This window comes from Meles meles, chromosome 3, assembly GCF_922984935.1.
Source record: "Meles meles chromosome 3, mMelMel3.1 paternal haplotype, whole genome shotgun sequence".
NCBI lineage: Eukaryota > Metazoa > Chordata > Mammalia > Carnivora > Mustelidae > Meles > Meles meles.
In genome coordinates, this window is record NC_060068.1 from 85,842,581 (window position 1) to 85,855,850 (window position 13,270).

Here is a 13,270-nt window from a genome sequence, read left to right on the forward strand (position 1 = left end):
AGAGTTTTCTTGATACCCTTCTAGCACATTAGGCACTTCCTCCCTCAGATGCCTTTGCATTTGATGCTTTGTCTAAAATAGTGGATATTGGTAGAATACGGCCTAGGACACTAGTTTACCTCCTTACTTAAAACAGGTTCTCATGTCTTCTTCCATAGAGATCCTCTTTGGCCAATCTCTCTTTGTATTCTGCTTCAGTTGAGTGTCAGTCCTGAAAACAGTGCCTGGTTTGTGAAGGTGACTTTACCACTTAGCAGGTATAAGATTTGGGACAAATTAATTAACCTTTTTTTCCTTCTTCCCTTTTCCTTTTCTTTTTTTTAAAGATTTTTATTTATTGGGGCAGCTGGGTGGCTCAGTCGTTGGGCATCTGCCTTCAGCTTGGGGCACGATCCCAGGGTCCTGCGATCGAGCCCCACATCCAGCTCCCTGGTTGGTGGGAAGTCTGCTTCTCCCTCTCTATGTCTCTGTCAAATAAATAAAATCTTAAAAAAATATATTTTTATTTATTTGAGTGAGCAAGCAAGAAAGAGAACACAAATGGAGGTGGGGCAGGGAAGGATAGAGGGAGAAACAGGCTCCTCTCTGAGCTGGGAGCCTGACTCCGGACTCTATCCCAGGATCCGAGTCAAAAGCAGGTGCTTAACCGAGGGAGCCACCCAGGTGCCCCTAATTAACCTTTTTCTGCCGTAGTTTCCTCATTCATAAAATGGGATAATTATATATTTATTGCTTTGGACATTGACCATCTGATACATGGTAAGGGGTCAATAATTTATTGCTTTTCTTTAGTATTTATTACAAACTGTTTTTCACATATTAGCCTGTCCCCTCCATTAGGGCAGGATTTTGTTTCATTGATGAGTTTAGCCCTATAGCAGTGTGTCTTGGTATAAAGGATTTCAGTAAATTCTTGTTGAGTATGAATGAATTTATTGAATGCTTAAAAAACCACAATTGAATTTTATTTTTTTCTTAGGTTTTCCCTAACTATATGAATATTAATACTGACTGATCTATGTACTGTACTTTGTTGCAGGCGAAACCTTGGTCTTTCCATTCAAATGGAAAATAGCAATAAAGTGGAAAATATGTAACTGAAAAAATCTGCTCCACCATACTGCATTATTGAACTACAGCCGTTAATACAAACTTAGTATTTGATAATGCCAGAGTACTGGAGAAAAAATGCATGAGATGATTATGTCAACTGCTTTTATCATGCCTAGCATATAGTAGCTTCTAAATTAATAATCACTAACAAATTATAAGAACATTTAAAGAATATGCAATCTAGAAATTAAAGTATAATTTAGAAGATTCTGACAATTATATACACCTATGTTAGGTGTATAGAACATTCCCCTCACTTCCAAAAAGATGCCCCTTGCTCCTTTTCAACAAATTCTATCTCCCCAAGGCAACCATGTAGGCAGAATAATGAACCTCTCCCCTTCCAGAATGCTTACAACCTGAGAATATGAACATCCTTTGAATATGTTACATGGCAAAAGTACTTTTAAGACCTTGAGATAGGAGATTATTCTGGATTACCTGGATGGGCCTGGTAGAACCACATGAGTCCTTAAAAGTAGAAGAGGAGGGGGCGCCTGGGTGGCTCAGTGGGTTAGGCCGCTGCCTTCGGCTCGGGTCGTGATCTCGGGGTCCTGGGATCGGGTCCCGCATCGGGCTCTCTGCTCGGCGGGGAGCCTGCTTCCCTCTCTCTCTCTCTGCCTGCCTCTCTATCTACTTGTGATCTCTGTCGAATAAATAAATAAAATCTTAAAAAAAAAAAAAGTAGAAGAGGAGGGCAGAAAAGTAGGTCAGAAGAAGATATAACAGTAGGGAAAGAAACAGGAGAGATTTGAGATGTGAGGAGCACAGGACCCATTGTTGCTGGCTGTGAAGATGGAAGAAGCCAAAGAATACAAGTGGCCTCTAGAAACTGGGAACATGAACAAAGAAACAGAGAGACATCAGGGTGCCTGGGTGGCTTGGTGGGTTAGGCCGCTGCCTTCGGCTCGGGTCATGATCTCGGGGTCCTGGGATCGAGTCCCGCATTGGGCTCTCTGCTCAGCAGGGAGCCTGCTTCCCTCTCTCTCTCTCTCTCTCTCTGTCTGCCTCTCCATCTACTTGTGATCTCTGTCTGTCAAATAAATAAATAAAATCTTAAAAAAAAATTAAAAAAAAAAAAAAGAAACAGAGACATCAGTCCTATAGCCACAAACAGTGAATTCAGCAAGGAAGAGCAAGGAAATCGATTCTCCCCCAGAGTTTACGGAAAGAAAACAGTCCTGCAGCACCTTGATTTTAGCCCAGTGAGACCCATATTAGACTGCTGATGTACAGCCTGTAAGACAGTTAGTGTTAAACACCTAAGTTTATGGTAATTTTTTATGACAACAATAGAAAATACAAACTATTTCCTGTGCTCTATCACTATAGGCTTCGTTCTTGTATTTTAAGTACATGTAATCATAAAGTATGAACTCTTTTGAGTCTGGCTGCTTTCACTTGACATAGTGTTTTTGAGATTTACATATATTTTTGAAACAGTATATATTTTTTTAAACTGCTGAGTACTGCTCCATTACGAATATACTATAACTTATCCATCTTCTTGTTGATGGATATTTGGGTTGTTTCTGGTTTTTGGTTATCATGATTATGTACATTCTTGTACAAGTCTTTTTGTGACACACCTTTCCATTTCTTGGGTAAACCTTGGTAAACACCTAGGAACAACTGCTAGGTCACAGGGTAGATATGTTTAACTTTCAAAGAAATGCAAACAGTTCTCCAAAGTGGCTGTATCATTTCATTCTCTCACTTGCACTGAGTTCTGGTTGCTCCATATCCTCACTTCACTGAACTGAGCACTTAAAATGTATTTCATTGTGTGCCTAAGTGTACCGCAACAAAAACAGTTGAAAAGAAAAAAAGTAACAGGATACTGTATTTGTACATGCAGAAAATATAATATCGATCACCTGTCTTAGAAACTGTACTGTGCATAGAAGGAACAAATCACAAAAAAAATTTTGATTTAAGGGACGCCTGGGTGGCTCAGTTCGTTAAGCAGCTGCCTTCGGCTCAGGTCGTGATCCCAGCGTCCTGGGATCGAGTCCCACATCGGGCTCCTTGCTCAGCGGGGAGCCTGCTTCTCCCTCTGACTCTGCCTGCCACTCTGTCTGCCTGTGATCCCTCTCTCCCTCTCTCTCTCTCTCTCTGACAAATAAAAAAATAAAATAAAATCTTTAAAAAAATTTTTTTTTGATTTAAAAAAATCCAATTTTACCATTTTAATTGTATTACACATTATTTATAGAAAAATTTCCTTCTGAAAAATCACTCTAAAAATGAAATGAACATTAGTGGTTTTATAACTGAAATCAGTTTAGCATCTATGTATAATCTCTGAATATTTAACTTGCATATGAATTAAGACTATTAAGAAATCTTTGCCTTGGGGTGCCTGGGTGGCTCAGTGGGTTAAGGCCTCTGCCTTCGGCTCGGGTCATGATCTCAGGGTCCTGGGATTGAGCCCAGCATGGGGCTCTCTGCTCAGCGGAGAGCCTACTTCCCACTCTCTCTCTGCCTGCCTCTCTGCCTACTTGTGATCTCTATCAAATAAAGAAATAAAATCTTAAAAAAAAAAAAAAGAAATGTTTGCCTTAAAATTCTTAAGTTTTAAGAATTTAATCTTAAAAATTAAAAAAAATTCTGGTAGAATTTTTATTATGTGAGGGGTGCCTGGGTGGCTCAGTAGGTTAAGTGGCTGTCTTTGGCTCAGGTCATGATCCCAGGGTCCTGGGATTGAGCCTACATCAGGCTCTGGTCAGCTGGGAGGCTGCTTCTCCTTCTCCCTCTGCCTGCTACTCCCCCTGCTTGTGCTTTCTTTCTGTCAAATAAATAAAATCTTTAAAAAAAGAATTTTTATTATGTGAGCTCTATTTATCTATACAGTTAAGTAATCTCTATGCCCAACATGGGGCTCAAATTCACCACCCTGATATCAAGACTTACATGCCCTACTGAATGAGTCAGCCAAGCACCATCTTAAAATATTTTAAGACATCTAACATTGCTGAGGGGAGGTAAACTGTTAAAATCTCTATAATACAATTTAGTGTATTATAAATGTCCTAAACCCTTTGACTCTGAAATCCTGCATGCTGGAATATATTCTATATATTTATTTGTACATATGCAAAATAGTATTTGGGCAAAGCTGTTCCTATCAGCAGTCTATAACAGCAAAACATTGGAACCAACCAAAAAAACTGCATCACTAGGTTTACTACGCAGCTAAGGAAAAAAAATGGACTGCTTTTTAATGTTTAGAATTATTTACTTTTTTAAAAAAATATTTTATTTCTTTATTTGACAGAGAGATAGAGAGAGCACAAGTAAGCAGAGCGGCAGGCAGAGGGAGAGAGAGAAGCAGGTTCTCTGCTAAGCAGGGAGCCTGAGGCGGGACTTGATCCCAGGACCCTGGAATCATGACCCGAGCCAAAGGCAGCCGCTTAACCAACTGAGCCACCCAGGCGCCCCTAGAATAATTTCTAAGTGAAAAACACATACATGTATTTGTACATTTATAAGGTATCTGTAAGGATATACTATAAACTGACAAGTGTGGTAATTTCTAGAGAGGAGAGCTGTGTATCTGAGTGACAGGGGTGTGAGGTTTTTTGCCATTTATTCTTGAATTCTGAACCATGTGACCATTAACTAGTAAAAACAAATTATCTCTGCATTAATGTAGTATAAATTTTAGGGCAGAATCACCATCTAAATTTAAAGTAAAACCAGAACCCTTAGAGATATCTAATTATAATTAGTTTCATTATTCTATTAAAATTAGTAAAGTTTAAAATCTGTGTAAAAGGAGTAATAAATCTGTAACAGATGGAAAGTTAATTCTTTTTTTAAGATTTTTTAATATATATATATTTGAGAGAGAGTGGAAGCGAGAGGGATCACAAAGGTAAAAGGAGAAACAGACTCGCCGCTGAGAGGAGAGTCCCATGTGGGGCTCTATCCCAGGACTCTGGGATCATGACCTGAGCCAAAGGCAGCCGCTTAGCCGACTGAGCCACCTAGGCATCCCTAAAGTTAATTCTAAGTGGAAATCATGAGCTCCCAAATTGATAATATGGGAAAAAGAATGGCTGGAGAGTAAAGGAAGAGGAGACAAATTAATAGGTGTGGTAAACCACCACCACCACCCTTCTTGGGGCAAATGAACTGTTAAACAGGTTGCTGTTTCGGGTATTACTTTGAACTTATTTATACAATTTAAATACAGTTTATCTCTTGGGATACTGATTTTAATAGAAAAAAATAGACAAATCAATGAAAGCTACCTTTGAATGCAGGTTTAGAATAACAACAACTCCTCAATTTTACTGAGCCCTTTTCAACTTTAAGAATTTTTTTTTTTTCGGGGCGCCTGGGTGGCTCAGTGGGTTGAGCCGCTGCCTTCGGCTCAGGTCATGATCTCGGGGTCCTGGGATCGAGTCCCGCATCGGGCTCTCTGCTCAGCGGAGAGCCTGCTTCCCTTCCTCTATCTCTGCCTGCCTCTCTTGTGATTTCTCTCTGTCAAATAAATAAATCTTTAAAAAAAAAAAAAAAAAAGAATTTTTTTTTTCAATTCATCTCACATACATCATTCCTTTTGCTCCTCATAATCCTATGAACGTGAGCAAATTTTATTCTGGTTTTATGTACCAGGGGAAAAAAAAGATACCCAGAGAAGGATTTGCCTGAAGTCACAATGCTTGTAGGAGTTAGAACCTGTACCCTGGTGCTCTTAACACTATTGGTTTCCCTACATCCAATCTGCATCCCCTTCAGCCCATGCCCTATGTCTTGCCTTATCTCTCATCACAGTAATTTAATTTTTCTGCTGTTATATGCCTCCTAGGACATGGCAATTTTATTTATTTATTTATTTATTTTTTTAAAGATTTCATTTATTTATTTGACAGAGAGAAATCACAAGTAGGCAGAGAGGCAGGCAGAGAGAGTGAGAGGGAAGCAGGCTCCCTTCAGAGCAGAGAGCCTGACGTGGGACTCGATCCCAGGACCCTGAGATCATGACCTGAGCCGAAGGCAGCGGCCCAAACCACTGAGCCACCCAGGCGCCCCGGACATGGCAATTTTAATAACGATGCAATATGTATTGTACTATCTACTTAAAAATTGTTTAACATACCAAAATTGCATTAAAACATCAATATGCAATTATTTTCCCACCACTCAAAAATTTTAATTATGTATTGAAGATTCTGGACCAGAAAATGTGTAAGGATAAGACAAAGAATATCAAAATAACTTGTAACAAATTTCTAAAACCTCTCACATATTAAAATTGTTAAGATAAAAATATGATTTACAATACATGTTTGCCATTATGGTATAGTTAAAAAAATAACACCCATACTAAAATTAATTCATCCTACTTATCAAAATTCCTATTATATGAATGAAAATATTCAAATGCTTATAAATAGGTATTCAAAGGTTTCTTTTGAACAACATTCTTTGGTGTTCATAAAACTGCATATATTATTATAGATCTCTTTATCATACATTTTTTCAGACTATACATTCAGTTTAAATTGGAAATGAAAAAATATAAATTAGATATTGTTATAGAAAGTAGTTACAGGGTAGATATTTTGATTTCATGAGCCCAAGTACTTATGGACAAGATTTACTTACTAAATTTAAAATAACTATCTATTCCTTGATACTTCTTATAGATCCACATGTTCCAGAAATTAAAAAAAGAAGCTGTGTTTAAGGCAGAAAATTCAAATGTGAGTTGACATTATTTATGATTCTCTCAACTGGTTGTTCCATAAAATATGGAGCTAAATGAAAAATGAGAACCCTCACATTGCTTGGATCCCAGCTTGACAAGCAACTTGGAATGGCAGATGCATGACAAGAAATGGAATATTCTACTTCAGAGGAAGAAGACAAGTGATCGAATAACATGCACACAACTTAGTATAAGTTTTTTACCCTAATAAAGTAATTATTCATTTGCAAATATTACCAAAAGTAAAAAAATTTATTTTACAGAGTGGTTGGTTTTTGTAATACATCAATAATGTTATACTTCCCTATTCTTACTGCTTGTCTCATTTCCGTGGTTGGTTTCTCCCAAATAATTTAGTTTACATTTAAAGTGGCAAAACAGCTTTTACGTAATGGATTTAAGTTATAATTAGAAACCAGTTTTATATACAGAAAATCCATAAATATAGAACTTTTATTCCTATTTTATTCTAGGGCTATGCAAAAAATTAAAAATTTTTCATTTGGGTCTTTATAATAAACATGTAAATACATTATTTACAATGGAGATGCTTTCTGACAGAAAGTAAACACACAACTAATTTTGGTCTTCACTAGAATCCATCATTATATGTTCATTTTTGAAGATGATGTGATACATCATGTTCACTCAAATTTTAAGATTCCTGTTATACACATAATTCAAGTAATTATTTTACTTGTACAATTAATGCTTCATTCTATATTTAAATTTCCTTTAAGAAAGATTCCTTGATCCAATAGTAGGGAGCTTTAGAATTTTTTTCAAATACAGCAAATGTTTCTGTACAATTATGTGCAATTTTCTTCCTTCTGGCAATATTATAAATACCGAGTAAATTAATCTTCATTGTTCATATCCCACAGGTAATTCTTGAGTTATCTCACATGATGTAAGTACCATCTTTGTAGTATTTCATGGACTCCATTTGTTTTGTCATAGCTAGAACATCATGAAATCCAGTACTTAGGCCGGACATATGTTGAAAGTATGCCTCTTTTTCCACTTGAATTGTTAAATTGTTTACTCCAGCATCTTTAAGTATTCCTGTAACCTGTTATCAAAACCCATACATTTTAAAGCATTTAGATTAATACATTTAGTGCATTATCTTATAACTGATATTACATTTTTTCATAGCCACAGATAGTCAAAGATAATCCTCAGAGTAATATTTATTATTTATTTTGTCAAATGTTAGCTATATTTCTTTAGACGGCCAGTAAATTACTGACCTGACATTCAAACTTGAAAAGTGAAACAGCTTTTGTTTCTAATATGGTAGGTTTAGAATAGGAATATAGGAACTGTTTTGATCCTTACTTCCAATCACAGCGTTAAATGCTGCCAACTTGACTGTAATTACTGTTAATCTAAATCTGTATTTATAATAATTTATTTCTGGATAATTGATTGGGAGCCAAGATGGATCATAAGTAAATTTTTTTACATTCACTTAAGCCTGTCATCTAAGCACTAAAACTTATTTTAGCCATTTTGGGCTGGAAAACAAATCTAGACATAAAAAGTAAGATATTATCCTTGAACAGCTTAAAGATTGGTGTATTTGAACAGATAAATCATTACTCAACTGTGCAATTTATAATGTGTCCCAGTTTTTGCATGAATTAACTCAAATAAGATGACTTTAATTAACGACAAAAGATTATCACCTGCTGTACTATTCTAAAACTTATTTTAGCCATTTTGGGCTGGAAAACAAATCTAGACATAAAAAGTAAGATATTATCCTTGAACAGCTTAAAGATTGGTGTATTTGAACAGATAAATCATTACTCAACTGTGCAATTTATAATGTGTCCCAGTTTTTGCATGAATTAACTCAAATAAGATGACTTTAATTAACGACAAAAGATTATCACCTGCTGTACTATTCTTTGTTCCAGCACATCTGATGTCACCTGTATATGAATTGTTCCTGCCACAACACTGGCTGAATGACGCCAAAAATGAGGGTCTCGGTATGATATTAATCCTTCAATTTTCTGTATCTGTCGAGTAAAAGGAGAGATGATGTAAATGGACTTAAAAAGCTAATTTACTTAACAGAAAGCAAACTTGGGGCACCTGGGTGGCTCAGTGGGTTAAAGCCTCTGCTTTCGGCTCAGGTCATGATCCCAGGGTTCTGGGATTGAGCTCCGCATCGGGCTCTCTGCTCAGCAGGAGGCCTGCTTCTCTTCCTCTCTTTCTCTGCCTGCCTCTCTGCCTACTTGGGATCTCTGTCTGTCAAATAAATAAATAAAATCTTTAAAAAAACCCCACAAAAACCAGAAAGCAAACTTTTTGGTCCAAGAAACCACTATTAAGCTGATTTAGTAAAAAGATAATAAGGAGAGCAAAGAAGTGAGAAAAGAAAGGGATAACTTGTTTGAAGTAAAGGTGCCTAAAATATTTTGAAATGGGAATGATGTCAGGGAAATGAATGGGGGTTACAGGTGTCTTTACACTCAACAGTTGCATACCCATTTTCACCTCTTTAAGAGGTACTGTGCCTTTTCTTTTTTTTATTTTTTATTTTATTTTTTTTTTAAAGATTTTATTTATTTATTTGACAGAGAGAGAGATCACAAGTAGATAGGCAGGCAGAGAGAGAGAGAGAGGAAAGCAGGCTCCCCGCTGAGCAGAGAGCCCGATGCGGGACTCGATCCCAGCACCCCGGGATCATGACCTGAGCCGAAGGCAGCGGCTTAACCCACTGAGCCACCGAGGCACCCGTACTGTGCCTTTTCTAAACATTGGATACTTTCAGTGGACTACCTGGTTTCCTCACATTTATACACACGTTCATATATTAATGGTTACATAAACATGTTCAAAAGATATCCTCTATGTTTAAAAATGAACTGATTAAGTTACAGATATTGCATACACTGTAACACTACATGCATTAAAAATGTATGACTGGGGGCGCCTGGGTGGCTCAGTGGGTTAAAGCCTCTGCCTTCACCTCAGGTCGCTAGCCCAGGGTCCTGGATCGAGCCCCGCATCAGGCTCTCTGCTGGGCGGGGAGCCTGCTTCCTCCTCTCTCTCTGCCTCCCTCTCTGCCTACTTATGATCTCTGTCTGTCAGATTAAAATAAAATAAAATCTTAAAAAAAAAAGTATGACAGTATTTATCAACATGACATAACTAAATGGGGAAAATTTTGCAAAGCAGTACAGAACAGTTTTTGCCATTTTTATTTTCAAAATAGCTTAAAAATTTTTTTTTTTAAATTTATTTATTTGACAGACAGAGATCACAGAGAGGCAGACAGAGAGAGAGGAGGAAGCAGGCTCCCCGCTGAGCAGAGAGCCCGACGCGGGGCTCGATCCCAGGACCCTGGGATCATGACCTGAGCCAAAGGCAGAGACTTTAACCCACTGAGCCACCCAGGCGCCCCAATAGCTTTAAAATTTTTTTTAAAAGATTTTGTTTACTATTTATTTGAGAGAGAGAAGCAGACTCTTTCCTCTGAGCAGGGAAGAAAACGTGTTTTCCATATTAAGATATTTTTGAAGATGGGGTGCCTGGTTGGCTCAGTTGGCAGAACATGTGAGTTCAAGCTCCACACTAGTGGCAGAGAGTCCTTAAATAAAAACAAGGCAAAACAAAACAAAAATATTTTGAAGTTTTCCAAAATGGGCATAAAGTATTTTTGAAATAAAACTTTTTTTTCCCTTTTAGTAGGATGTAGGTGAGAAAACGTCACGAATTTATGAAAACAGTGGGTTAAGATGTTATTGCTTAAATATTCAAGATACTAACTTTTCGTCAGCAGATCTTAATTTAACATGATATGGCAAGGGTGCCTGGGTGGCTCAGTTGGTTAAGCATCTGCCTTTGGCTCAGGTCATGATCCCATGGTTCTAGGATTGAGTGCTATGTGGGGCTCCTTGCTCAGCGGGAGCCTGCTTGTCCTTCTCCCTCTGCCTGCTGCTACCCCTGTTTCTACTCTCTCTTTCAAATAAATAAATAAAAATATTCCCCCCCCCCAAGGTTTTTATTATTTGACAGAGAGAGAAAGAAAGCAGGAGAGGGAGAGGGAGAAGTGGACTCCCCAATAAGCAGGGAGCCCAACGTAGGACCTGATCCAAGGACCATGAGACCACAACCTGACCTGAAGGCAGATGCTCAACCAACTAAGCCACCCAGGCACCCTAAGTAAATAAAAATCTTAAAAAAAAAAAAAAATTAAAAGAAGAAAGAAAAAGAACATGCAACTCTTCATTTTGGGGTTGTGAGTTTGAGGCCCACGTTGAGTGTAGAGATTACCTTAAAAAAAAAAAAAAAAGGTATCAAGTTCTCTTTCTCAGGGTCATGAATTCAAGCCCCATGTTGGTTGTAAAGCTTACTTGGAAAAAAAAAAAATGAGGGTGCTTGCCTGGCTCAGCCAGTAGAACCTGTGATCTCAGGATTGTGAGTTTGAGCCCCATGCTGGGGCTCAAAAAAAAAAAATTTTTTATTTATTTTAGAGAGCAAGAGTGAGAGAGCGCACACACTAGTGGGGGGAGGTGCAGAGGGAGAGGGAGAGAGAATCTTAAGCAGATTCCCCAATGAGTGCAGAGACTGATGAAGTGCTCAATCCTAGGGCCCTGAGAGCATGACCTGAGTTGAAGTCAGAGGCTTAACCCACTGAGTCACCCAGGTGCCCCTCACTCCCTATTTTATATGTATGTTAGTTAGTTAGGTATGTGTGTATGTATGTATGTATTTACTTTTGAAAGAGAGAAAGAGTGTGCGTGCACACACAAATGGGGTGGGGAGGGACTAAGAATGTTAAGTAGCCTCCACATGGAGCCTGATGCAGGGCTCGATCTCACAACTCTGAGACAATGACCTGAACCAAAATCAAGAGTCAGATGCTTAATCGACTAAACCTTTTTATGTCTTTTAAATAAAACTGTATTTTCTTAATTCATATTTTGCACATTTCTAGTTGAGTCAACTTACTCAATTTCAAATGCTATTTTACTTATTATTATTACTACTTTTTCAAATACTGTATTAAAAGGAAAAAATATAGTGAAGAAATTACACACAGTACCTTTTCTTTTCTTTTTTTTTTTTAAATTTTTTTTTTTTAAGATTTTATTTATTTACTTGACAGAAAGAGGTCACAAGTAGGCAGAGAGGCAGGCAGAGAGAGAGAGAGGGAAGCAGGCCCCCTGCTGAGCAGAGAGCCCGATGCGGGACTCGATCCCAGGACCCTGAGATCATGACCTGAGCCGAAGGCAGCGGCTTAACCCACTGAGCCACCCAGGCGCCCCCACACAGTACCTTTTCTAAAGCAAGATGTAGTTCTTTTTCATATTCTGGTGGCAGTCTCAAAAGTAGAACCTGACAGGCATCTTTAATCAGTGGAACAACACTGAGAAATATTAATACAGCAATAAAGAGAGAACACAGGGGATCAGCAATGAACCATCCAAACTGCTCTATAAGAACCGTGGATACGATCACACCAATACTGCCAAGTGTGTCTGCCAAAACATGTAGAAATACACCTACAAATAAAATATGAAAACATTAAAAATTAAAACACGTCTGGATCTTTTATCCTTTTTATAAATAATACTGGGTACCTACTATGCACCTGATTCTGCTAGGGGATAGTACTTAAAAAAAAACCCTCAAAAAACATTGTCACTGCTCTCAAAGAATTCACGGCACAGTGGTAAAAAGAGAAAGATATAGGGAACTACAGCTCAGAGTGGTGAGTTTTATGATGGTGTGGTTTTCCTAGAAATCACATATAAGCCAAGTTCTGACAATACCCAAATTAAACAGTCACAACAAATAATTCAACACAGTAAATAATACTTCCTCTATATATTTTGTAGTAAAATAAAAATTTCCTGGTTCTTTTGTAGTGAAAGTTCATAATGACATAGTATTTCCCTTCCAAATAATATTTATGCAAATGTCACTATGAAAAGGACTCTATAATACAATGATCTGATTAAAATTGACATTTATGAAGAAATGTGAGCATTTTCTACAGCAGACGACTTCAGACATTTTTTTAAGCCACAGAGTGTTTTTCCAAAATAAAACTGTAAGAAGCCTAATATTTAATAAAAATAAGACAGTGTCAATTCAGAACATAGTTGAAAAATAGGACAGTATTTGGCAAGGACTCACCCCTCATGTTAGCATTCATGCCTCTGCCTGCAGATCCGTGGCTGTGACCATGCCCATGGTCACTGTGTCCATGCATATGGTGGGAATGACTGTGATCAGATGAATGACAGCTTCCCTGAGAAGCTCCATGGTTATGGTTATGGGCATGGCTAAAGGCACAGATACCAATAAGGTTTACTATCAGCCCTCCAACTGAGACTGGCTAGTAAAAGGAGAAAAGAAAGCTTTTAAATTTGTAATTTAAAAAATATATTTGTTATTTAAAAGCTACTGTAT

The 13,270-nt window shown here is 37.7% G+C and overlaps 1 protein-coding gene across 1 annotated transcript in view; it reads right to left on the minus strand.

Moving 5' to 3' along the window:
* Positions 1 to 6,136: 6,136 nt before the first annotated feature.
* The window catches only part of SLC30A5 (solute carrier family 30 member 5), a 35,556-nt gene continuing 28,422 nt past the window's right edge, over positions 6,137 to 13,270 (minus strand). Inside the window, exons 13-16 of the mRNA XM_046000576.1 lie at positions 12,995 to 13,196; positions 12,131 to 12,357; positions 8,734 to 8,862; positions 6,137 to 7,904 (exon numbers count right to left, since the gene is read on the minus strand). Of these exons, the coding sequence (XP_045856532.1) occupies positions 7,734 to 7,904; positions 8,734 to 8,862; positions 12,131 to 12,357; positions 12,995 to 13,196 (729 nt within the window). The 3' untranslated portion in view covers positions 6,137 to 7,733. The remainder of the gene's footprint in view (positions 7,905 to 8,733; positions 8,863 to 12,130; positions 12,358 to 12,994; positions 13,197 to 13,270) is intronic.